The 24,520-nt window shown below is 57.1% G+C and overlaps 1 protein-coding gene and 2 long non-coding RNA genes across 4 annotated transcripts in view; 2 read left to right on the forward strand and 1 right to left on the reverse strand.

Annotated features, from left to right (window-relative positions):
- Positions 1-9,219, reverse strand: part of LOC309841229 (uncharacterized protein) — a gene marked incomplete at its 5' end in the record, with an annotated part of 32,300 nt that extends 23,081 nt beyond the window's left edge. The window contains 4 exons of the mRNA XM_082684157.1: positions 6,636-6,752; positions 7,229-7,304; positions 8,432-8,579; positions 9,111-9,219. Of these exons, the coding sequence (XP_082540283.1) occupies positions 6,636-6,752; positions 7,229-7,304; positions 8,432-8,579; positions 9,111-9,219 (450 nt within the window). The remainder of the gene's footprint in view (positions 1-6,635; positions 6,753-7,228; positions 7,305-8,431; positions 8,580-9,110) is intronic.
- LOC309840968 overlaps positions 1-17,658 on the forward strand; it is a 215,419-nt gene extending 197,761 nt beyond the window's left edge. For both annotated transcript variants that reach the window (XR_014298872.1, XR_014298873.1), the window contains exons 4-5: positions 15,956-16,011; positions 16,796-17,658. This is a non-coding gene — a long non-coding RNA (uncharacterized lncRNA). The remainder of the gene's footprint in view (positions 1-15,955; positions 16,012-16,795) is intronic.
- Positions 17,659-21,354: 3,696 nt separating this feature from the next.
- On the forward strand, positions 21,355-23,832 carry LOC309840970. Its single transcript, XR_014298875.1, has 3 exons — positions 21,355-21,441; positions 23,303-23,389; positions 23,728-23,832. It is a non-coding gene; the product is annotated as an uncharacterized lncRNA (long non-coding RNA).
- The last annotated feature ends 688 nt before the right edge of the window (positions 23,833-24,520 follow it).

Raw genomic sequence — 24,520 nt, forward strand, 5'->3', positions numbered from 1 at the left:
GGCAGGGCTAAGATTAGAGCAATTAGCTCCTGATTTCCCAGAAGTGAAACTCACACCCTAACGCCTTCACATCTGCAGCCCCCAGTGCTTCCAGAGCCGGCCTGGAGGTGAGGGGGGAGGTTGAGGGCAGAGGAGACTGGAGCCAAAAGGAAGGGAAAGGGGGCTGGAGAGACAGGAGGTCTGGCTCCCAAGCCCTGATTTGGAGCACCTAGGAGGGTGGGTGGTGGAGGGATGGGACGGTGGGCTCAAGGAAAGCCGGGCAGTGTGTGAGTAGCAGCTGCTGAGAGGAGAAGCTGCCAGAGGCAGCGCAGACCTGCCTCGCCCCTGAGAGTCCCTGGAGCAGGAGGAGCTTGGCCTGTATAAGCGGAGCCTCCCACAGATGGGGGCGGGGGGCTCTGCCACTCTGGGATGGCGTGAAGACCGTCCTGCAGAGGTGGGGGATAGACAGTGAGCGTGTCTATGTGGCAGGCAGACACTATCGTGTCCGTATGTCCACTCTGTCTGGTGGCGCAGCAGGATGAATGGACCCTGCCTCTTGTCCTTCCCATCATGAGGATGCCTTGGGATGGTGTTTCCAGTGGCTGGGACGCCGGGGATGTTTGCACTGAGGCTACAGCTGAGAGGCCATCAGCGTCCAGAAAACTTCTCTATGTGGGCCCTTCCCAACTGAGTGCCGTCTGTACGGAGTGGCTTGGCTCTGAACCCCGCTGAGGCCAGAGAGACCAGGGGTGACAGCAAAAGATGGTTCGGGACCGTCTCACCCAGCTGGGTGGAGGGGAGGTCTCCAGTTTATTCTTGGGTTCTGGCAGGGAGGGGTGCCCTGGATGCTTTGCCTTCGGTCTTAATAGAACTGTTTTCAAAGGCAGAGCAGTGACCTGACCCCTGCTTGGGGTGGGGGATGCCTTAGCGACAGGTCAAGGAGCCTTGCAGGCCAGGATCAGGCCTGGGCACTGGCTTTGCTCTGCCTCTGGTCCTCCTCCCATCCCAGAAGGCACCTATCTCCCAGCCCAAGTTCGGGCAATGGGTAGCAGTTGCGCCCTGAGATGGCCCCTGGGAAACTCAACTACCGGCCCCACCATGAGCTCATGGATGCCTAGGAGTTCCCATACTCCATTTTGTCTGAAGCGGTACTGACCATGGAAATCCACTGCTCAGCTCTGCTCTGGGGGGCACTGTCTGGGGACAACCCAGCAGTCACCATGGCAATGGCCGTGACCATACTTGCCCTGCTGTTCTCGCCACTGAGGAGTGCAGCCGGGCTCTGGTGTGGGCCTGTTCCTCAGGGGCAGGACCTCTCTGACTCAGGCTGGAGGGTTCCCCACGGGCCTGAATGGAGCTCTCACAGCCGGGCTGCGGTTTGAGATTCTCCCCACACGCTCCTCCTTCTTTCCCTCCCCTTTCTTGGGGCCCGACTGTGTCTGATGCCTGTCCAGGCCTTCTCCGGTCCCCTGCCGGTTATCCTTGGTGGCTCCGTGACATCAAATCTTATCTTGTTGTCTCTTCTGGGAAGTCTTGAGCCAACACAAATGATGCCAGGAACGGTCTTAGGAAGTAGGAATTTGGGTCTGCCAGCTAGGACCCACTCCGAGGGGAAGGTGGGATGCAGCCCAGTGGTAACAGTCCCAGTGGAGGCCTGGGAGGGCGTCCTGGCAGAGGGGATCAGCTACAGTGGTTCAGGCCTTTGAGATACGCAGAAAACCGTGTCAGAGAAGCCATGGAGTTGACTGGTGGTTATTTCTGTGGGCCCTTGTAGAGGGATAATGAGAAACCATGGGCCCCCGACAGTTAGAGGCTCAGTGTGAGAGCCAGAGGAACATCTTGCGGGGGGTTACGGAGAGCTCCCACTTCCTCCCACAGTGGAGTGGACCTGGCAGAAGAACAGACCCGGGACTGGAGAAGAAGCCTCACGGAGCTCCAGAGATGCCCAGCTGAGCCAGCTTTGTTGTGCTGAGGTCAGGGCTCTGGCTGGGGAAATCTGGAACTCTACAGCTGAGGTGAGGGTAAATGGATGTGTCCCTCAGAGCACACAGGTGGCCTGCCTGTCCCCCGTTTAAGAGTGAACACCATTCTATATGAGGAGACGCTGGGAGGCCCCAGGCACATTCCCCAGGAGCTGCCCCACCTCTGCTCCTGGCTGCCTGTCTGAGGAGGGAAGATAAAGCCCAGCAGGAGCCAGGGCGGGGACAGCAGCCTCACAAAGGAGGACCGACCACACCCAATAGTGCATCACAGCAGAAGCCCAGCTAGCTAGGTTTTGAGTGTTCTTGACCAAAGGGGTCAGAACAAAGACAGCATAAGCAAAAATGCATTCACTTGGTGGCACTTTCTTAGGACATGGGGTTCAACACTCTGGCAAGGACCCCAGGGAATGGGCCAGATCATGGGTAGGGGGCATGGCATTTCCCATTGCAAGCGCAGAATTGGGATCGTGGTGCTAACACCACATTGGACCCTTGGTCTGTGGGATAAGAGCCAAGTGGAAACTTCTGGAACTGCCCCCACCAGCCAAGAGAGCCGGTCAAAAGTGATGTCATATGGAGGCTGAGGAGAGACTAATGCCATCATGACAGCCTTGAAGGATGCAAGGGGGGTCCCTGTCTTAACTCCTCAGTCTGCCTTGCAGAAAGGAGCCCAGAGAATGCTGACTGCTGTAGGCTTAATCAAATGGCAGCCCGTCTAAATGCCGGGAGACATGCTCGTTCGGTGGCAAGACTTGGAAGGGCCCCTCTGGAGTGCTGGGCCCCCAGCAGGAAAATATATAGGTCCAGGGACTCAAGGGAAAACAGGAGTGCCCCCCTGCCCCCTGGCTGACAATCACTCCCAGGGGCCCAGGGAGAATTTGTACTTCCCATCCTCACAACTGTGGGCTCTACAGGGCAGAGGGCCCCACTGAACTGTCAGCTGAGGCTGTCACCGGCCCAGGGGGCTCCTCGTGTTCAGCCAACCCAGAAGGAGCCCCTCTTGGCAGGGCTGCTGTCACATAGCGGGGAGGGGGCAAGGGGTGTGTGTAGGGCACAGGTGACTCCTGCGGCTTCTTCTCCTTTAATGGTGAATGGACACATGCCGCAGCCTGGCTGAGGAGGGCATGAGGGTCTGGGGCTCAGACCCCCTCAGGAATGAAGATTTGGGTTGTAGCTCTGGGCAAGCTGCCAAGACCTGCCGAGCGAGGTGGTAGCTGAGCGAGGGGACACTAGTGGGGGTGTGGAAAGGAGAGATGAGTGCCAGTTGTGACCCTGAGATCTACTGGGGGTATGGAGGAGCCCATGGAGCAGGGAGCAGACCCCCGTGGTGCCAAGGTGGACCCTCCCATCCATGGACATGCGCATTTCAGGTCCGCTGGGGGCTGATCCACCACCGCGTGTGTGCTGAGCTCACGGTCCCCATCACTGTCCTCAGGCCGCCCCACCAAGGATGGAGCATGACAGGGATCGGGTGCAGGACTCCTCCTGCGGCTGCAGGACTCCTCTTGCAGCCAGCTGCGGCTCTAGGACTCTCTCTCTGGGGCCTGCTCCAAGCTTTTGTAGACCGCGCGGCAGCCTGATACGTTCCCGTCCAACGCTCCTTCCTTCCTCTCTCCCTTCCTGGGTGTCAGACCTGCAGCAGGGGCTGCTGGCTCTCCCTGCCTGCTCCCTCCTTGGTCCCTCACCGCCAACCCCCACCGCAGCTCTGCACATCTCATCCCGTCTTGGTGGCTCCGTCTTGAGAGACTGGAACTGAGTCATAGGACTCCTCGGTGCTGTCTTCTGCTCCCGCTCTGGGCTTGGTCTTCCCAAGATGGAGGAGATGCAGGGCCCTCTCCTTAAATGTCCCGCAGTGTCTCCTCCTCCCAGCCCTTCTAGATCTCTTGCTTTGGAGCCTCTGGATGTCCTTCCTGAGTTCTAGCCTAGAGCCACCAAGCTCTGCCAATGGTACCCGCCACCTGAGTGGTGTCCTAGCCCAGAAACCTTGATGGAGGTTGAGGGCTGTGCGGCAGGCTTGGTCAGCGCCCTAGGGCACGTGTGCAGCATGGCGATGGGGCCGCCCAGGGTGGGGGGGCGCGCCGAGCTTGGGTGAGGCTCTAGTTCTTGGCCCCCAAACCTCTGGCAGCCCTCCCCTGCCCCTCCAGAGCCCTGCCTCCATCAACAGTGCATGCTCTGGGCCGGGCTCCCTCTCACCACTTGTTGGGAAGGAGAATTGATGACACCATCAATAATGGGAGTTGTATACAAGCTGCGGTGTCAACAGCCCCGAGGGCTGGGGATAAATCCGCTCCCGGCCCAGCAACTGCTCTGCGGGCCAAAAGGAATTACACTTCTTTTGGCGAGAACACCAGTGTCTCCTCAGGACGCCAGAGCTGATCTCCCTACGCCACCCTACAGGCCACGCTCATGCGCACCCATCCACCTCAGTGCCCTAATCGCGTGGCCTCTGTTCAGGACATAGGGCATCCCTGGCACCTGGCCCCGCCTGCCCGTGGCTGGTGGGTAGCAGCTGGCTCCCTCTGTTCTTTGTCCCAAGCCGTCTTACTGTGTTTCTCAAACGCACAAGCTTCGTCCGGGTTTCCCTCAATCCAGTATGTGCGGAGGCCAGGGAGGGAGGGCTGTTAGGGAGCAGATGGGGTCAGAGCCACGTGCTGAGGTCGGGGGCTTGTACGAGAGAGGAGGTTGCCAAGGGGAGTGTGTATTGGGAATGTGGGGCCGAGGTAGGCTGTCCCGGGGTCGGGGGCTTGTAGGAGAGAGGATGATGAGTGTGCATTGTGGGGGGCCGAGGCGGTGGGACTCTCCCTGAGCCTGGCCCCTCCCGTGCCCTGAGGGAGGGCTGTGCATGCCAGGCTGATAGGGCAGCAGTCAGCGAGTAGGACTGAGAAGTCGTTAGTGGGGATTGGGGCCAGCTGCAGCTGTCCCCTTACATCAGAGCGATTTTTATGCCGAGCCTGGCCCTCCTCTTCAGGGGGTCCCACGGGAGTCGTCCATGATTTTCTGAATCAGTAACTTCCATCACTTACCTCTCCCCCTGTGCCTCAGCGCCCCCCCTCCCAAAACCTCCCCCCCACCCCGCCCCCCGCCTGCCATTTCTGCTTCTTCCCCTCCTTCCCCCCTTCTCAGGGCTCTGGCAAGTTTATGCACTCTAGACTAGGGGCTGAGTGAGGAACCAGGCAGATTTGGAGAATCCTGAACGGGGCATGGCTTTCTCCTTTCTGGAACTCTCGGCGTCTCTGCACTCCCTCCCACCTCGACCACATTCAGGCCTGGGAACGGGGTTCTTTCTCACCGTCCTCAGGAAGGGGTGGGTGAACGGAATCTCTGTACTTATTATGTGGCCTAAAGTGACAGCCAATACCCAACTCAGGACACCAAACTCAAGCTCTGGGGGCTGCCTTGTGTGCTCTCTGGGCCCCCGGAGCTGATGGACAGCCAGGCGGCAGAGCTGGGCGTTCTGCTGTGGACAGGAAACCTGAGGCCCAAGATGGCTCTGCCAGCCTCCTGGGGCTCCTCTGTCTTTAGGCAGACGCCCCACAGGTATGCTCGTCCTCGTGGCTGCTGTGTGGTTAGGGCCCGGACTAGGGAGCCGGAGGACCAGGGGTTGGAATAGCACTTTTCCCAGCGCTCACTGGGTGATCTTGGACAACCCTCAATTCCACTAAGCCCCTGTTTCCTCCTCTAGAAAATGGGGGCGACAACAGGACTCACAAGATAGGTTGGTGTGAGAGTTGGACAGAAGAGGGCTTGAAACCTCGCCACGAAATGCCTGGCACACAGCAGATACTCACACTGCCATTGTGGTCTCTTCTGCTGGAACGGGCAGGGCTGCGCAGCACATCTTGGGACACAGGGGTCGGTGTGCATCCCCACGTGGGAAGGGGCAGTCTAGTGGCTGTCTAGGGAGTGGACTCTGTGTCCACAGTGAGTTCTAGCTCACATTCATGTCTCTAGGTTGGGGGAGGAACAGTAAATGACTGGTGGTCTCCTACCCTGCATAGAATCTCAAAGTAGGGCCTAGGTCGGTCCTCTGGGCTAGGCCACCTGGGAATGCTCCCTCCCTCCCTCCCCGGGGGCAGGATTTGGCTTCTCAAGATGGACTCACTTTGGCATTTCCAGCAGAGAGGGAGGATGGTTGTGTTGTATGAAGACAAAGGCCTGGCTCTCCCACGGGTGCCAGGAGAGAATGTGTTATCTTTGGGCCCAGGTGGTCTGGCCTGGGTCTCTGGGCTGGCACCGTACGGGCGCCGCCCAGCCCCGCGTCTGCTGAAAGGCAGAAGCTGTGGGCAGAGGCGGCAGCCGTTCAAGCGGACGCTGGCCCTCTGAGAGGCTGGGAGTGGGGCCAGGGAGAGGGGCTGCTGTCGGTTTTGGGTGATAGTCGGCAGGGCTGGGGACTGGGGACCGGGCGCAGGGCACAGAGCTGAAAGGCAGGGCTTGGGGAGAGTGCGGGGGAGATCAGGTCCTCAGGTTGGGAAACCATACCCTCCTGCCCTGGTCTGTCCAAGCCCCGCTCTGCCCAGGGCACCTGCCCTGTGCGAACACGAAGGGCCACCCCTGCCCTCCCTGTCGGGTCGATAAGCGCCCTCCCTGCCTTGTCTCCTGGGCTTCCTGTGTCCACTTTCCTTCCAGGCAGTGGGGCCCTCACTAGGTGCAGCTGGGTTGGCTGGGGGTCCTTACCGAGGGGCGGTAGGAGGGGGAGGTGCGCAGATCATAGTAGGGGGTCTGAAGGGGCAGCTGCTCTAGCTCTTCCTGCTCCAGCGGCTGCGGGGGCTTCCCCGGCTCCAGGTGGAGAATCTGAAAGAGGAGGCGAGCGGTTACACAGTCTGTTCCCCCTGCCCTGCTCCAGGCAGCCCTCCTGGACCCCCACCCCCCACCCCCAGCTTGTTCCCACGCACCCCCATCCCGGCCTTCACCACGATGGTGCCTGTCTGGGAGGAGGGAGGCACAAGGGACCAGCATGGGGCCAGGCATCTGCTAGATGCCTGAGGATTTGCTTTTCATGAACAAATGCAGTGGGAGGCTGAGAGATGGAGGAAGAGCTGTGGGCCCTGGCTGGGGCCTGACGGTCCTGGTGTGTCATTTTGCAGCATGGGGAAGGGGGAAGTCCGGGCGGCGGCCTGTCGCCTAGGCCTGGCCTTTTGTGAGCTGTGTACTGGGGTCCGTTTAGGGACCGGTGTATGAGGGAGGGCTCTGCTTTTGGGTTGGGTCCCACCCTGGGGCCATCTCCCATTTTTCCTCCCCACCCCCTCCTTCCAGGGACTCGGGCCCACCTGGATGTCCTCAGGTGCACGGTGGCTCTGCCTGTCGGGAGAAGGCTCCAGCTTCTGGGAGGAGGGCAGGGCCGTCCTGGGAGAACAGAATGAGGCTCACACACAGGGTTTCTGTTCCTGTCAGGCCATGAGCCAGTTAGGGGTCCCCGAGCCCACTTCCATGGTGGCCCCCGGGGCTCTGCCCCCAGACAGGTCAGAGCTCGGGGTGCTGTCGCCCAGCACTGCTGGGTGGAGGCTCCTGGGTATGTCTGCCCCAGCCCAGCCTGTCCCTCCCTCCAGCCTAGGTGCGGGAACCCTGTGAGTCTCAGGGGTCCTAGCTTGGAGGATAGCAGGAAATCCAGAGGCTGCACCTAGGCTAGGACCAGGGTGAGGCGAGGGAGGCCTCTATTGTGGCCTGGGGGAACCAGAAATCTCAGATGGCACAATAAATACTATTGTAATATAATATATTTAAAACCCACATTAAGGGTGCCTGGGTGGCTCAGTGGGTTGAAGCCTCTGCCTTCGGCTCAGGTCATGATCTCAGGGTCCTGGGATCGAGCCCCGCATTGGGCTCTCTGCTCATCGGGGAGCCTGCTTCCCCCCGCCTGTCCCTCTGCCTACTTGTGATCTCTGTCTCTCAAATAAATAGATACAATCTTAAAGAAAAAAACAAAAACCCAAATTCAGGTAAAAATCCACAAACCAAATATCAATGTGTTGAGAAAAAGGTAGGGTTGGGGTTACTGAGTTTTCCTTCGCCTCATGCTCCAGAATAGCTTGTGTGGCCTATTCCTGATGCTGGTTTTTTTTTTTTTTTTTTTTTTTTAAGATTTTATTTATTTATCTGACAGAGATCACAAGTAGGCAGAGAGGCAGGCACAGAGGGGAAGGGAAGCAGGCTCCCTGCTGAGCAGAGAGCCTGCGGGGGGCTCAATCCCAGGACCCTGGGATCATGACCTGAGCCGAAGGCAGAGGCTTTAACCCACTTAGCCACCCAGGAACCCCCCTGACGCTGTTTTTAATTAACTCGTCGATATTTCGTTCCTCATGGACTTCTGCCCTCACCCGTGTCCGTGGCTAGGGTAGACTTGTGGGAGGTATTTAACCTATGGTCTCCTTGTCTGTAAGCCGCGGATTCCGGTCGCACACCTGCTTCTCTTAGCGGCCCGGCAGTTGAGGGGGCGTCTGGGTGGACAGGGGAGCGGCCTTGCCAGCACTCACCCGCCACTGTCTGTCTCCAGCCGGTTCTTCTGCTGCTGGCGATGCAGTAAGAAGACAGCAAGCGCCACAGCAAAGATGAGGACCACGGCCACGGTGCCCCCTAGGAACCTGGCCACGTGTTCTGGACCCCCCCGGGGGAGGGGCTTTTCTGAAGCCAGGAGATGAAGGGAGAGAGAGAGGTTGAGAGAGAGAGAAGAAGAGAGAGAGGATTCTTAGAGTAGGAGAGGGGCACAAAGCACAAGAATCAGACCCTGAGGCAGTGCCCTGCCCTCACCTCCCTCCCCTTCCCCGTGGTTCCCTCCATCCCCCCCCCCATGCTCCAGTTCTGGGAGGGGCTGCCCCAGTTAGGGTGGGTAGACCTCCTACTCCGCCTCCCCAGGACGCTGTAATCCCAGACTCCGCTCAGATCTGGGGATCTGGGGCATGGAGGTGGGGTTGGAAAAGGGGGGAACCAGGGCAGGCAGAGGGGTGCTCAGAGATGGGGGTCCCCACCCCCACATCCTCTCTCTGGCCCTGCAGGGAGGATTCCTGTTGAGGAGTTTAATTTTCTTCCCCTCCCTACCCAATTAAACAAGCAAATGAACTAATTGGTGCTTTGCCCTCGCAGCTCTGGAGAGGGAGGCCGGGACGGAAGAGGGAAACTCTGAGGTTGCATGGGGAGCCTGGGTGGGGGGCAAACCAAGGCTGTCCACTGTGGAGACTGAAAAACCCAGAGGGCCACCGTCGAAGCCCTCTGTCTGGAAAGGCCACCCTCTGTCTGGGGGCACCTGGCCGTTGCCCCGGGGCATGAGGCCCAGGGGTAGGAAGTGGGGCTGGGGGACAGGCAGCCCCCTCGCAGCCGGCTCCGTGATGGGTGGGGCGAATCCCTCCGTCTCTCCGGGCGTCACGAAGAAAGGGTCCTGGGGGGTTGTGAAGGTTCATTGACCAATTTCTCAGTCTGAGCTGGAGCCACTGGCTGTCCCTGAAGATAAGAACACCTCGAGGCTGCTGGAAAGGAGCCTAAACCAGGGAACGGGGGTTTGGAGCACAGGCTCCTCATACCCTAGGTTGGCCTGCGAGACCACGGCAGCGCCAGGCCTCTTCCTTCCCTCCCTCTCCTGGGCTTTGTTTCTCGCCTCTGCCCCTTGCAACGTGCAGGGAGGAAGGGACTGGTGAGAAAATCCTATGTACTTCCTCCCTCTCTCCTCCCTACACCGTATTATATATAATTAAACACAAGAGCACCTGAATAGAGGCGCTAAATTGCAGTTTGCAATAAACATCATGGAGCCAATTTTCCCGAAGCGGGATTGACAAGCACCTGCCTCTCTCTCTCTGCCATCCTGGGCCCTGACAGAGGCGGGGCCTGGGGGAGACCTCCACGCCAGCCGTGGCTCCCAGCGAGTCTGCAGTGTCTCCCTGGCCAGGCTCCTGTCTGTCCCTAGCATCTGTCCATCCACTGCTGGAGGGCCGTGACCCCCTCGGGAGGGCGGTGTCTGTGTATGTGTGTGTGTGTGTGTATGTGATGGGGACTCCAGAGACCTCTCCTTAGACCCTTGGCTCTCCGCCAGCACTGTCTCCTAACTGCCACAGACTCCCTGGGCCAGGATAACTGAGGTCACTTAAACAAACCTTGCCCCCTTTCCTGCAAACGGTAGCATCTCAGCATGGCCTTTCCTCTTTGTCCTCAAGCCTTCCTGCTTCTGCCCTGGTTTCTAACCCTGCTGCTGCTCCAGTTCTGTGGGCCTGTCCTGCTCCTCTGCAGTGTCCCAGGCACTGCTGGGCCCTGGGCAGCAGGGAGGCAGGAGGCCCGGGCCCTGCCTCTGAGCTCTGCTGCCTTCCATTCCTCTTCCCATTCCTTCCTCCTGGCCAGCAGCTCTCTGGGACAGCCGCTCCTCCCTGCCTCTGATGCCACCAACCCTGGTCAATGCCACCAGCCTTCCTGGCCTCCCTGCCCCAGTCTGGTCTCCTCCACGCCCCTCTCCACCCTTGAGCCCCAGTGATCTTTCTAAAAACCTCTTCAGGCTGCATCTCAGTTGCAAATCTTCCAAGAGACCCTCCCCTTCTGCTCGTGGGTGCAGAGGCCTCAGCCCCTCCCCCACAAGGCACTGGCTCCTGGAATTCTGTTTCTAGGGGCACAAGGCAAACCTACATCCCCATGTCTCTCCGCATAGCCGAGGCAGGCTGGCCTCTCAGAGGGCTGGCTAGGGCAGCCACGGGAAAGCGAACAGAGGAACACAAGCCTGTCTGGCTCACAGCGTTCAGGCTTCTTGCTTCCCCCAGCCAGCTAACCCTGGGGGCTGGGGGGCGGCCCCATGGAGCATCTGGGCAGGAGGGAGAGACCGGTTCCTGCCAGCCTTGCCTCCCTGCTTCCAGGTGAGCTCCCCCTGGGACTCTGGGGCCCCTTCAGCAGGAGAGGGAGGCAGCTGTCCTTGTAAAGACATGCTTACAGTGTAGACAGCGACATATGGTAGTGACACCGCGGATATGCCCATGTGGGCATCAGGGCAAAGGGCCAAAGTGGACAGGATGCTGCGGGCAAGGCCACAAAGGGCCAGGGCCAGAGTGGATAACTCGGGTTTTGTTCCCTCCCAACTGCCCTCTCTGCCTATCCCACCATCACAAAATAGGAGTGCCAGATCCCAAGAGCCCCGGGACCCTGCTTGATCCTTCTGGAGGGTCCCACCCTGGTGGAAGAAAGACAGGCGGAGGGAATGTACACAAGGAATGAGACATGGCGACAAGGGAAAGAGAAGTTGGCTAGAAGTCTGTGCCAGGCACCTGTGCTGATGTGGGGTCTGTCTGAGGCTCATGTCGAGGCTGCGAAATTTGATAATGGTACTCCCAGTGAGAAAAATGGGGCTCAGGGAGGTTAAGTAATTTGCCCGAGGTCACCCAGCCAGTTGGTGGCAGAGCAGACACGGGAGCCTGCATCTGGGTGACGTTCTCTGATGAGGCTGCAGGTCGTATTATTGGTCCGGCCCCTCGTGTGGTGAGAAGCTGCGTCCCCCGCACCCCTCACCAGACACATCCCCACCGACCCCCTCGCCCTGTGTTGCTTTGTGTCTGAGCCTCCCCTTGACAGCTGTGAGGCAGGGGCCCCATGCTGGCCCCCGCTGGAGCCCTGGCGCTGGGCCCTCAGACATTCTCTGGTTACACCGGGACGAATCCACTCCCCCACACCCAGCGCCGCAGGCTTTGGGGCAGGACTGGTCACCTGCAGACAGCCGGGCCTGGCCGGGGCCTGGGAGAGCGGGGGACCTGTGTGTGAGCAGGGGGTCAGGCCTCTAGAGAGCATCTTCCGTGAGCCAGGCTGGGTGCCCGGCTGAGGCTGGTTGCGTTGACTGAGAAAGCTTAAAGGGGCCGAGTGGGTTGTCCGGAGTCCCACTGCCAGGAACGCCACGGCTGGAATCGAACAGGGTCGACTTCTGAAGTCCCTTGTTTCCTTCTGTGGGCACGGCCTGGTCTCTCTGGGACACAGGAGTCCCCCTCCAGGCAGAGCGTGCACCTGCCTTGGCTCAGGCCCCGGGGACCAACTGCCTCCTGCTGGTTTCTGGGGCTGAGCCAGTGACACCTGGAAGTCTCAGTGTTCTTACCTGTCACATGGTGACAACACACCCGGTTTTCCTGCCCTTAGACTGAGAACGCGAGATTCCCCGGTTAGGAGGTAAACACAGACTGGGGTCCAGTCTGGGGGTGGGGGAGCTGCAGGCCAGGGAGAGAAACCAGATCTGCCCTCCGCACTGTGAGGAGCTCGGATTCCAGCCTGCGTTCAGTACCCCATGTCTGCTTCTCCCACCACCCTGACTCTGCACTTGTCATCAGTGGTCCTGAACCCGTGCTCGGTGGCTTCACAGCACACCCGCGTGCTCTACCCATTGCCCCTCAGTAAACATGTGACTGAGCAAACAGCTCAGCAAACACATCCCGAGCACCTTCTGTGTGCAGGGCACTGGGACGGGTGATGGCAGTCTTGCCTCTGGCTCATGGGGAAGTCAGAAATGTACACAAATAAGCACCCTATTTTGTGATTCCTCAAAGGAAGTCTGTCCCAGGCCCGGGACAGGCGTGGAGAAGAGAGCGGGTGGCTCCCGGAGCTCATGGCTTTGCACAGGAGGAGCCTTCTGAGCCTGGTTTTGAAAGGCTCATAGGAGTTTACCAGTAGAACATTGTCGATAAGGTGAGGAGTGTGGCAAGGACCCGATGGGAAACGCAGACTGTGTGAGAGATATTGCAAGTTTGGGATGTGGCTGGGAAACGGGAGGCAAGGGGAGACAGGGCAGGGGAGGAGCCATACCCCACTCAGAGACTTCGCTTTATCCATAGGTAATGTGACACGCTCTGTCCCGCTACCCCTGCTTGGGGACAGAGACACTGCTTTCTCCGAAGCTCCACAGACCAGAGCACCCCTGTAGCCGCCTCTTCCTGAGCTCCTTGGGGCAGCTCTTGGCCCTTCTGCTCACAAAGCTCTCCCGGGGTAGTCTGTCTTCTGCCTGCATCTAGCGATGCAGGCAGAACAGGTGTTTCTGGGGGGCCAGGAGCTCGGAGGAGGCTGGGTGTCCGGATGTGGCCCCACCCAATGCCGAGAGGTAGGACTGGCTGGGTGGGGGAGGGGCTGATTACATTGCCTAGGGCCCACCCAGTGGGTCAGAGTCCACCTGGCCCTCTCTCCAGCCCAGGTGTGCAGGAGTGGCTCCTTCCCGCCAGCCAGAGGCAGGTGCCAAGGGCTTGGGTGGGGATGCTCTGGATCATTCTCCTCTCTTGGGTAGGTCTGAAGGCAGCCCAGCAAGTGCTTCACAGGGACCCGAGCATCCCTGAGTATCCGACGGAGGCAAGGCCCCTGAGACTCGTTTTAATCTCATTGTTACAGGGACGCTCGACACTTCTGACAGCCCAGGCCAGGGCACCACTGAAGCTGGGGCTAAGGGCAGTGCAGGACAGCAGGGGTTCGGGCTCAGCCCTCCGTGTTCGGGAACCAGCAGCGCTGGCCCTGGAGCCCTGTGGCCTCAGCATCAAGATGAACCTCCCAGCTGGCCTCCTAAGGCCCCGCATGAACTCCTTGCCTGGCTCTTAACATTGGAGGTTGTGGAAATCTCTTCCCTTTGCCCAGGAGCAGACGCTTGCTCTCTTCCGCAGTTCAGCCTCCCTGAGCCTGGGTGGTGGGGGAACCCACCCCGAGGCTTGGAACGGATGCAGCCAGTCCGTGGCTGGCTGGCAATTGTGGCTTGGACTCAGCCAGGCCTCTGCCTTCTCCTTCCCTTGGGCTAGAGAGCTAGGAGGCCTGACTCTAGCCCAGGGCTAGAGGTGGGCCTAGACTAAGGCTGGGGCTGAAGCTTTGGGACTGGGCTATGCTTCAGCCCTGTGTCTGCTCAGGGGCATCAGCATTAGTGCAAATACCCTTTCCTCTTGGCCACAGAATTTGCTTAGGTTCTGATCTCTGGTCACTTTGCAGTCACCTCGTTCAGACCTCCTGGATGGAGACCGGGGGGCTCCAGATGGGCACCGTCCCTCTTCCCTCCCAGGTCCCGGGCGTGTGATCTTTTGTCTCGGGCAGATGGAGATTATGGAAGGGGCCTAGCATGGTGACTGGCACAGAGCGTGTGTAAGAAATGGTCACTCTTTTTGTCATCACTAGTCAATCAGTGTAAATTGGTGGTGGTGATGTTGGTCCCTGGAAGTTTGAAGACTTCTAAGCTATACCTGGGGCCACATTGTCATGATGTCACTCACATAGTACATGCACTTTTTCCTACATCGTCTCATTGGAGGCTTCCACCCCTTTGCCTCTGCTGTCAGATGGGTAAGTGGAGTCTCAGAGAAGGTCAGTAAAATGCTCAGTGTCACACAGCTCACTGGTGATGGAAACCAGGCAATCCGATCTTCGGTAAGGGGCTCTGACCAGCCCCCTTGAGGACCTTGTTTGGCGGGGGAGGGAGGGTGTGTTTCGTGACCCCTGCTGCCTCTGGTTGTAAGTTCAACTGGGGAGGAAGACAGGCCAGCTCAGTTTTGAGTCTTGAGCTTGCCATTTACTCAGCTGTATAATCTTGGGGCAACTCACTCAAACCCTCTGAGTCTCAGTGTCCTCATCTGTAAAATGGGACTAACAACAGGTGTGCATGAGGTTCAGGCCTTTAGTATGGTACCTGTGACTAGTCAGTGCTTAGTAAGTGTTGTTTCTAGTAGGGCAGGGACATGTCTGCTTCTTGGGCATCTCCAGGTGGCTGGGGCTAGGGCCCCTTCTCTAATCCCACCTGTTGGCCTCTCAGCCTTGCCCTCAGCTTTCCCTTGTCCCTTGCCGGTCATGATCCACAAACCCCAACTTGTCTAGGCCTGTGTGAGCAGCAAGGGGTCAGGGTCTCCCTGTGTGTGTGTGTGTGTGTGTTTACACATGCGGACAGTGTGAGAGGCTGTGACACTCTACTTTGCACAAGGTGTTCTGGTCATCTGGAATGCTCTCTCCAGTGTCACCAGGCCTCCCAGCCCCTCCCACCTGCTCTTCACACCTTGAGTTGTCGTTAGGAGAAAAAAGGATGGCGTACAGAAGAGGCTAATTTTCCCAGAAGCTCACCCCTGCCACGGGGTTTGTCTCAGAGCCCTCTCCAAGGTCAGGCCCAGCTGGAGAGAGTTACTGGGATTTCATGCACATTCCTGGGGGGAGAGGGACTATCTCTCTGATGGGGATCCTGCCAGGCAGGGACCTGACCCCCAGTCCTCTCTGAGGGAGGGGATGAGCATCCAGCTGGGGGATAGGGCTGGGGGCATGGGGAAGCCATTTATCTGCTTCCCACCCCGCAGGATGGTCTGGGGTGTAAGTGGTGGGGGTCTAAGGGGTCTAACTGCCCCTCCCCCACTCCAACATTCACCCTGCCCCAGGTCTCAGTAACAGCCTGTCCCCTGAGCCCCCCACTGCCTGTTCGGGGGGGGGGGGAGTCCATCACTCCCTCTCTGCCTTAGTGCTGCCCAAGGAGACCCTCACTCATCCCACAAAGCCCAGGGTTTCCCCTGCCTGGTTTGACGATGTCCTCTAAGGGGCTACATCTCCAGCTCTTCCAGGCCCTTCTCCTCCTGGTGCCCCTCTGGCTCATGCAGGATTGGGGGGCAGTCCTCAAAGCACCCCCCTTCCAAGGGATGTGGCCCTGGCAGCCTGGTCTGCTTACCACATCAATCACTCCCCATAGGGCCAAGTCATTCTTGCACTTTATTTCGCTGGGCAAGCTGAGCATTTTTCAAAAGGAATGTTACTGAGAAAATAAGAACAGGCAATATAAAAACACAGGAGTGGCTGAGTTCATGGAGAACCTATTTCGTTTCCTAATGTAATTTGTCATCCAGTCACAGACTCACTAGAAATCTCTGAAGGTCAGCGCTGCTGGCAGAAAGCTTGGGCTTCCCTGCAAGGAAGTGAGGTGACTGTCATGGGAGGTATGCTAGCAGGGCCTTGATGGCTCCTGGGTGGAGATGATTTTGAAAGGTCACCACATAACCATGATTCTTTATAATCACAGAGGGGCAGGGTTTACAAAGGACTTTCACTTGTTTTCTCAGGTCTTTGGTGTAATCCTAGGAAGCAGGCAGAATATGGATTGATGCCCTTTTTACAGGTAAGAAAACTGAGGCACAAAATCAAAGTGCCTTTTCCCAGGGCTCCTTGAGGTGCTGACTGCTCTCGCTGGGATTCACTTTCTGAGACCCTGGGAGCAGAGCTTATGGGCACCTGTGGTTCTGTCCCCCACCAAGCTGGAAGTAAGTTTGGGTTACATTTGCAAGGACTTAAGAGGTGGCCAGTGGCGATTCTGGAGTTAACGGGCCCTCAGCTGAGCTGGGATCGTGGAAGCATCACTCTCCCCCCAAAAGACACGTTAGCATAACAGACTGGGGGTCCAGAAGCTGAGGGGCTGCCTGTCTCCCTGGGAGTGGTGCACGTTGATGGCCCAGCTAATCTGTCCATTCTGGGCAAGGGGCCCTCTCTCATCCCAGGACCCCACATTGTGGCTTCTCCTTGTAGAAAGTCTCCCAAATCAAATATATATTGTGAGTAATCCCAGCACAGTCTGGAGAAATGAGAAGGGATTTCGATATGAAAATGCTTATGTTAAACTGTAATGAAACCTAATGGCTCTTCTCTGGGCCTTGCCAAGGTGGCAGGTGCAAATCTTTTCCACTCAGGAGGGGCTCTGGTTCTCAGATGGGGTGTGTTGGGGCGGGTTGGCAATGAGCTCCAAAACCCAAGAGGGTGCGAAGACTCAAGAATTCTGGAAGACTTTTAAAACCTGGACACATCTAGGGGAGGTGGGGAGTGGGGCAGTTTAGTTCTGGCAAGTTCTATGAGCAGCACTGTGGGGCGTCTTGGGGAGAGATGATTTGATTCATCTGTTTTCCCCTCAGGGGAAAACAATTTCAAGAAGAGAAATGGGGACACCTGGGCTCCAGGTCCTCTGTGGAAGAAGTGCTGGAGAGGGTCTGATGTGCACCGAGGCTGAGCATTTGGATGGACGCGTCGGGCGGGGTGGGTGGGCGTGGAGATTGAGGGTCCTGTGCACAAGCTCCTTGATCGCGCCCTCCTTGACCCTCTCTGCGGCTCTCGAAGTGGGGGTTATCGCCTGCATTACCCTCCACGCCCCACATCACGGAGCTAACAAGAGACAGACTTGGAGGCTGCACCCTGGCCCGTGGGCTCCCAAGGCAGGCCAGCCCACCAGTGTTCGCTGGCGTCTGGGCTCCGCTTCAAGACCCCCGAGCACGACCTCACACGGGACTGCGTGTGTGCAGTGTGTCTTGCAAGTTACAAGCATTGCGAAACTGAGCCGCGGTGGCATTTTGGTTCTTTTTAATGTGATGTTTGGTACGTTGCAAAGAGCACTTGGCTTGAAGTCAAAAGGCCTGGGTCCAAGTTATGAGTCTCCTCCTCACCACCTGGGTGACTTTGGGCAAGACATTTAACTTCCTGAGCCTCTGGTTAATCATCAGCTAAATGGGGCCAGAAAGACTCGCCTCCAGCTTCCCTCCCCAGCCGCTCGTGAGAATCCTGGGGCACCGAGCTTCCCTTCCCGCAGGCCCAGGGTGCCTGGCCTAGTCTGGTTGGTTCCTGCTGCAAACAGTTCCACGGAGGTCCTCCCGGGGCTGGGTGTTCCACAGGCCTTTCCAGATCACTTCCGTTTTACCAAGTCATCGTCGATACCATCTTTTCCAGGAAACCTTTCCCCAACGTGAGCCCCGCCTGTCTCGGATGACTCCATCTGATACCAAACATGGTTCCCACAAGCTCCGTTGTGCACCGCCTGGGGCTCTCGCTGCTTTGTGGGCATACTGAAACTTGTTTCAGGCCCAGGACCACCGCCCCCCCAGCCCAACAAGCAAGGCTGGCGGGGCCCCCTCTCCTGGCTCTCCTCCAGGCTTGCCGTCAGGACACGGCTCCGCTTTTCAGAGTCTCTATGGTTGCAGGCAGTGGGCAGGGGTACAGTGGGCAGGGGTACACTGGTTAGAGACACCGCTTCCGAACACCCCCCCCACCCCAATGCACTAACTCTGTGACTTGGGCAGTTCTTTCCATCTCTTCATTTCTCTGTCTTGGGCAGATGACCATAATACTGCGTCCCACCCAAGACTGGGGTGAGGGTTTAATATTATCAGATGCTGCCCCTTCGTGGTATTTTAAGACTTAGCTCCCAGTAAAAGATCTTGGGTCATTTTGTAACATTATAGAAACGTAAGGAAATTCTTACTGTTATTAGCCTTGTGGGACTCAGTTTCCCCATTTGAGGGTTGGGGCACATGATCTTTGAGGGTCCTCTGGTTTTAATGATTTATAATTCTAAAACAGGCCGGTGAATGTCTTGCTTGGGAGTGTGTGGTGGTTTAGGGCCAGAAGTGTAGGGCTTGGAGTGACACCCAGGGGCCCAGGCTTGGGGAAGGGGGACCCAATTGCTGGAAGGTGATGACTGGAACCATGCAAGAGGAGGGGTAGATGTTGGGTGCTGGGCCTTCCCAACCGGGGCGGCCCTGTGTGCCGTCTCTATCCAGAGCCTGTAGGAAGGCCAGTATCCCCAGCTGGGGGAGCCCCAGTTCCCATAGGGACTGGGAGGCCTCCTGAAAGAGCTATGTGTAAGGGACTGACACATTTCATGGATGAAACCCCCAATTTTTCTTTCTCTGGAGGAAAATCCTGGAGACAGATAGCAGCCACAGTCTTTCTTGGGGGGCTGGCCTTCCCCTCATCCTGGGACTCCCTAAGTGGGCTGTCAGAAAAGACATTCTCACCCGTTCTTGTTGTGATCTCCCATGGAGCCCCTTTCTCTGCTCAGCTCGGGCAGGGGCTTGACTCTTTGTTAGCCGGGCAGGTCCTTCACTCCTGTGTCGAGGAGCGCAGAGTGGGGGTTCTCCCCAGTGGGAGAACGGCCCGACAGGTGTCTACCCGCCCTCCCACACAGCAAGCCAGACTCCTCCGGAAGCGGCCTTGACCACTATCACTCCGGATACCTGCTCTCAGGATAGACGGCGGTAGATAGAAGTGAGGTGGTGACCCATTGCCGTCGGGGCTGCCGAGGAGCTCCAGGGCACCTGCTAGCCCAGCCCCATGTGGTATCCGGGAAGCTGCCCCAGGACAGGCTGCCAAGCTCCTATCTTCCAGGCTCTTTGTCCTGCGTGCTATAGGCATGGACTCAGAGGTGAAGAGCCTTGCTTGAGAAGTGGCCATGATGGAAATAGAGCCCGATTCCCGGTCTGGCTGCTTCCCAGCACCTACCTGCCTCCTGCCTGCCACCAGGCTCTGCCTCGCAGCCTGTCCTTTCCACCCGTCACAGTCGTCCTCGGAAACCACATCAAGGTGTGGTTCACAGGCCCTTCTTGTGAAACAGCGGGAAGCCTGCTTGCTGAAGACTCAATCTGGGCTGCGGGGGACGGTTTCCCGGCCAGCCTCCCCCCGGCGCAGCTACTGGGGTGCTCCATGCCTCATTGTACCACACAGGACATCTCTGTGTTGCGTCAGGATTGGAGTCGCCTGATGGCTGGCCCTTCTTGCTACTCTGGGACTCCCCCCGAGCACACACCGTCCTCCCTCCTCCTCTGGCTTCTTTCCATCCTGTCCTGCCTCCCCAGGGCCTCCTTGGCCTCCAGAACAGGGACTTGTCTGAGGAGCATGGCTGGACGGATGCTAAGCCCTCCTGGGAGTGCACGACAGTGGGTTTTCACGAAGGGGATCCTTTTAAAACCCTGAATCTCAGCTAGTCATGTGAAAACGTGCTTGACATCCTTCGTTATCAGGAAAAGGCAAATGAAAATCACAAAGGGACACCACCATGCCCTTACCAGAGTGGCTCCCCCAGAAAGAACAGGGGACGCCACGCACAGGTGAGGAAGAAGAGTCGCTCGAACACTCGTGGACCCCTGGTGGGGGCAGAAGTGGGCACAATCGCTTTGGAAGACGGTTGGGCCAGACCTGTGAATGCAAGGCCCCTTCCGGGTATACGCCGATCAGAGATGAGGGTCGCGTGCCCCAGAGTTACCTATAAGAATGTCGTGGCAGCTTTATTCATAATTGGCCCCAACCGGAAACAGCACACCTCTCTGTTGGTGACAGAAGTAATACATGGCAGTGGAGTCGCACAACGCAAGGTACACAACAAGCAGGTACATGCCTCGTGGATACGTCTCACAGGTACCCTGGGGGGTGGAAGGAACCAGACACCCCAGGAAGTGTGTCCTTTGTATGATTCTGTTCCCGTGAAGTTCCCAAATGGGGGGATTGTCTGGGAGGGAGCTTGAGTGAACGTCTGGGTGGGGGGAGCGTGACGTGGGTGTGTACGTGTGCAGTTGTACCCTTAAGGTTTGTAAACCACATAGGATGCCTGGGTGGCTCAGTCAGTTAAGCATCTGCCTTTGGCTCCGGTCATGATCCCAGGGATCGAGCCCCGCATCCCTGCACAGCAAGGAGCCATAAATACATACATATGTAAGTAAAATCTTTTTAAAAATTAAAAAAAAGGGGGCGCCTGGGTGGCTCAGTGGGTTAAGCCGCTGCCTTCGGCTCAGGTCATGATCTCAGGGTCCTGGGATCGAGTCCCACATCGGGCTCTCTGTTCGGCAGGGAGCCTGCTTCCCTCTCTCTCTCTCTCTCTCTGCCTGCCTCTCCATCTACTTCTGATCTCTCTCTATCAAATAAATAAATAAAATCTTTAAAAAAAATTAAAAAAAAGGAAAGTTAAAGGCAACAAAGTGGTAAAACCTTACACGGAATCCCGGTAGGTAAAACAGACGGAAGCCGAGACCCATCCTCTTGCTTCCCACCTCAGGAGTCTCCTGGGGCATTTCGGCAGATGCCACTCTGGGGGACACATTGGGAGCCCTTCCCCTGGAGTAAACATGACTTCAGGGATCTCAATCAGGGCCATGCCTTGGAGGGACACATCCCAGTCCCTCCACGCCTGTGTCCCTCCCAGGAGCTGGTGGGTCCTGGGGGAAGATGCAAACCCTGGTGGTCACTATGTAGCCAGGAGGGCACAGAGCTGGGCTCCTTCCTGGGACTTGGCAAGTGTCCTAAAGCCTGACGTCATTTCCGTGACAGGTCCCGTTTCTGCTGCAGTTGGCGGCTTAGGGCAGATAGGCCGTGGGGAAAATAATAGTAGGAGATAATTCCCGCCTAGCTTGACTCCACCGAGCACTCACTCTGCTTCAGGTGTTGTGTTACGTCTTTACAAAGGGATGATTCTCCTTTAATCCCCGCAGCGGCCCTCTCTGGTAGGTGCCACTGTCATCTGCTTTATAAATAACTTTCTCTATATACAATGGTTTTTATTCATCTCAGCAGTCTCTTCTCAGAGCTTGAGTTATAAAGCTCAGGGAAGACAAGCAACTTGCCTTAGGTACACACAGCTGAGAAACGGTGCAACTAGGGGTGGACTCAAGGTCAGCTGGACCCTCAAGCCCACCTCTCTCCTTTTGCCAGGGCTTCAACAGGTGTCTGCTGTGAACAGAACTGGTGATAGAATCATCTGAAAGGACTGTGCCAGGCTGAAACGCTGACCCCGCTCATTAAGGTAAATGGATAGCAGAGAAACACGAAAATCACCATATTTAGGGGAGAAAATAGCCCAAGTACTGGGTGAGAGAGACCTGTCTAGAAGTAGCACACATGAAAAGGATTCAAAGGTTTACTCAACCATCCAGCCACCCACCCAACCACCTATCCATCCATCTGCCACCCATCCATCCATTCAACCGCCCACCTACCCACGCATCTATCCATCGACGTATCCACCCACCCACCCAGAAATTTAACCACCAGGATTGAGCCCACACCACCCCGTGTCCTGTGTCACTACCATTATGGAAGTCAGCTGGGTTGGCTATAGCCACCATGTAAGAGGGAATGGGCCAGGTGCAGGGAAGACATGCAGATAACACCCCCCCCCACCACCTCCATCTCCCATCCCTGCTGGTCAGATCTGTTCCAGGAATCATATTTTATCCCTGGTCCTCAGAATGAGAGGGAGCTGGTGCTGTGTTGTTGTTTTACCAAACTGTGGAGCATCAGGGACTTTTTTTTTTAAAGATAATTTTTAAGAGTGGTTTTGGGTTCACAGCAAAATTGAGGGGAAGGTATAGATATTTCCCATATACCCTGTGACCCCCTTATGCACAGCCTTCCCTACTACCAAAGTCCCACCAGAGTGGTACATTTGTTACAATCAACAGACTTCTGTTGATACATTATGACCACCCGAAGTCCATGGGTAGAGGGGTTGGGGATGAAGGAGGGCCCTTGTCCTGATGAGCACCAGGTGATGTAGGGAAGGGACAAATCACTATATTGTATACCTGAAACTAACATCACACTGAAAGTAGCTGGAATTAAACGAAAAACTTAAAAAAAGAGAGAAAAAATGCAAAGCCTGTAGGTAACAGGGATTTTTGATGTGACTTTGAGAGCTTGCTCTGTGCGGGTATTGGGATAATGCTTTTCCGTAATGACTGATCAGTTGAGCCTAGCCTTGAACCTAGGTTTGCCTGACTCTCAAGTTTAGGCTCCTAACAGATGTGCTGCTAAGTGGCCTGGTGATTACAGCAGAGGGATAAGTATATGAAGAGGTTTGGCCAGGACTAACCATCTGCAGACATTTGAAGGGCTGTCTTAGGAAGGTCAAGGAATTACCAAGGGTGAAATTCAGCGGAGGGAAATTTTATCTCAATAGAGGAGTTGCTCAATGATGGTGGCCCTAACTTGAGAGGTAGTGAGCTGCCCGTCATCAGAGGTAACTGGGATGCTTGAAGGAAAGCCCTACCTTGAGGGAGTTTGGTCCATTCCGCCTGGTAGGTCTTCTGACTTTCACTTTGATAAGTTCAGTTTGGTTCCACCATTTTGGGGTACCCAGTGTGTGCCTGCCCTGGGCCAGGTGCTGGGGATGAATTAGATGTGCTCCCAGCCTTTAAGAGGCTTTCAGCCTAGTGGGGGAGGGCAGCTAGTGGGTTCTAGTCCTTGCTGACTCTTGTTGGCATGGAAGCTCTCTTGGGGCTGAGGGTCCTGGGAGCGTAGCACAAGGGGAAGGTACTGGCCACTAAGGGGAGCATGGGTGTGAGTTCGGGCTGAGGGGACCCCAGCATGTGGTCTCTGAGTCAGCCATCCCTAAAGGCCTGCTCCCTGTGGCACAGGATACCCTCCTCAGAGAAGGCCTCTAGCACTCCCTGGGGCTGGTCCTCAGACAAAGGGCTCTCCGGGCACAGGCTGGCCGTCCTCCCCTCTGCCTCTTCCAGCACATCCCCCATCATCTCAGAGAACTGCTACTGGCCGTCATGGGGGGTGGGGAGCGCGTCCACTTCCTCCCAGGTGGTAACACTACGCAGCAAGAGTCTCCCTTCCAGGAGGGCCTGTTGGAGCCCCTGCCTGGTCTTCTACCTCAGAATCCTACTTTGCCTTCTGGTGTGGACTCAGACACAGGCGCCGAGGAACGGTCTACCTGCAGAGAGCCTGTGTCCCGAGGACTACAGGTAGGTCCACATCCTGTCACCAGCAGCCGGGGCCCAGGTGTGGAAGCTGAAGGTGACGATCAAGGTGACTGACAGCCCAATGAACAGCACGTTTGGTGCTCCAGCTCTTACGTGCTTCACCCACCAAATCACCCACTTTGCCACCCGTCCGTCCGGTTTCCTAGCTCAGGCTCTGCTTCTTCCTCAGTGACACCTGGCATGGCCGGTGCTTCTGCACTATTAGAGTCTGCGGGGTGGCCTGTTGACGACGCGCCCAGAGCTCTGACTCCATTAATGGGGGCTGGGGCCTGGATGACTGAGGTTTTTAAGTCCCCAGTGACTCAGGCATGTGTGTGCAGAGTTCACTTCTTTGGCTCAGTGGAGCCTGTGATGTGCGTTGATGGTACCCTGGAGCTGATTCCCCAGAAGGGCTGTTCCTGAGCCTCCCTGGAGGAGATCAAGGTGAGCTGGGGACACGAGAGTATGAGGCCCTCTGCTGTGGTGCGCCTGCGTGCTGGGGAGGGTGTGGTTGGCGGAGGGGAGGGAGGGAAGAGGGCTGTGCCTCAGCCTCTCTGCTGGGAGCTGATGGTGTGGAAGTAGAGTGGGGATTGGCCCACTAGATGGGTAAATCAGGCTGTAAATCAGGGCAGAAAATTGGGTTTGGGGACCACAGAAGCCAGTACCCAGACCCCAGGACTGGGTCAGGGCCGAGGTGCCTCCAGGAGCAGGGTCTCCCCGCCAGCTTTCACAGAAGCCTTTCCTCCTGCACCCTTCCCCCTGACCCACCTACCTCCCATTCTCCAAACACAGGGCAGATACCACCTGGGATAATTGAGATTTGTAATAAGAAGCATGTGTTTGGTCTTTGTCCTGGTTCCCGGCACAGAGCTCCTAAAACCCTCAGAATTTCCTAAGTGATAAGCGTGATAAAGGTATCGTGATACTCGTAAGAGATCCTTTCAACCACACCTGGGTTTAAGTTAATGAAGTTTGGAAAACACCTAAGAATGGGGGCTGGCTGCCAGGGCAACCAACCGTGTGATTAGAAGGTTGGAACTCTCCACCCCACCTCTGACCTCCAGGGAGGAGCGAGGAGGAGATTGAGCTCAGTTATCAGTGGCCAATAATTTAGTCAATCATGCCTGTGTCCTG

The sequence above is a fragment of the Mustela nivalis genome (assembly GCF_964662115.1).
Source record: "Mustela nivalis genome assembly, chromosome: 9".
Taxonomy (NCBI): Eukaryota; Metazoa; Chordata; class Mammalia; order Carnivora; family Mustelidae; genus Mustela; species Mustela nivalis.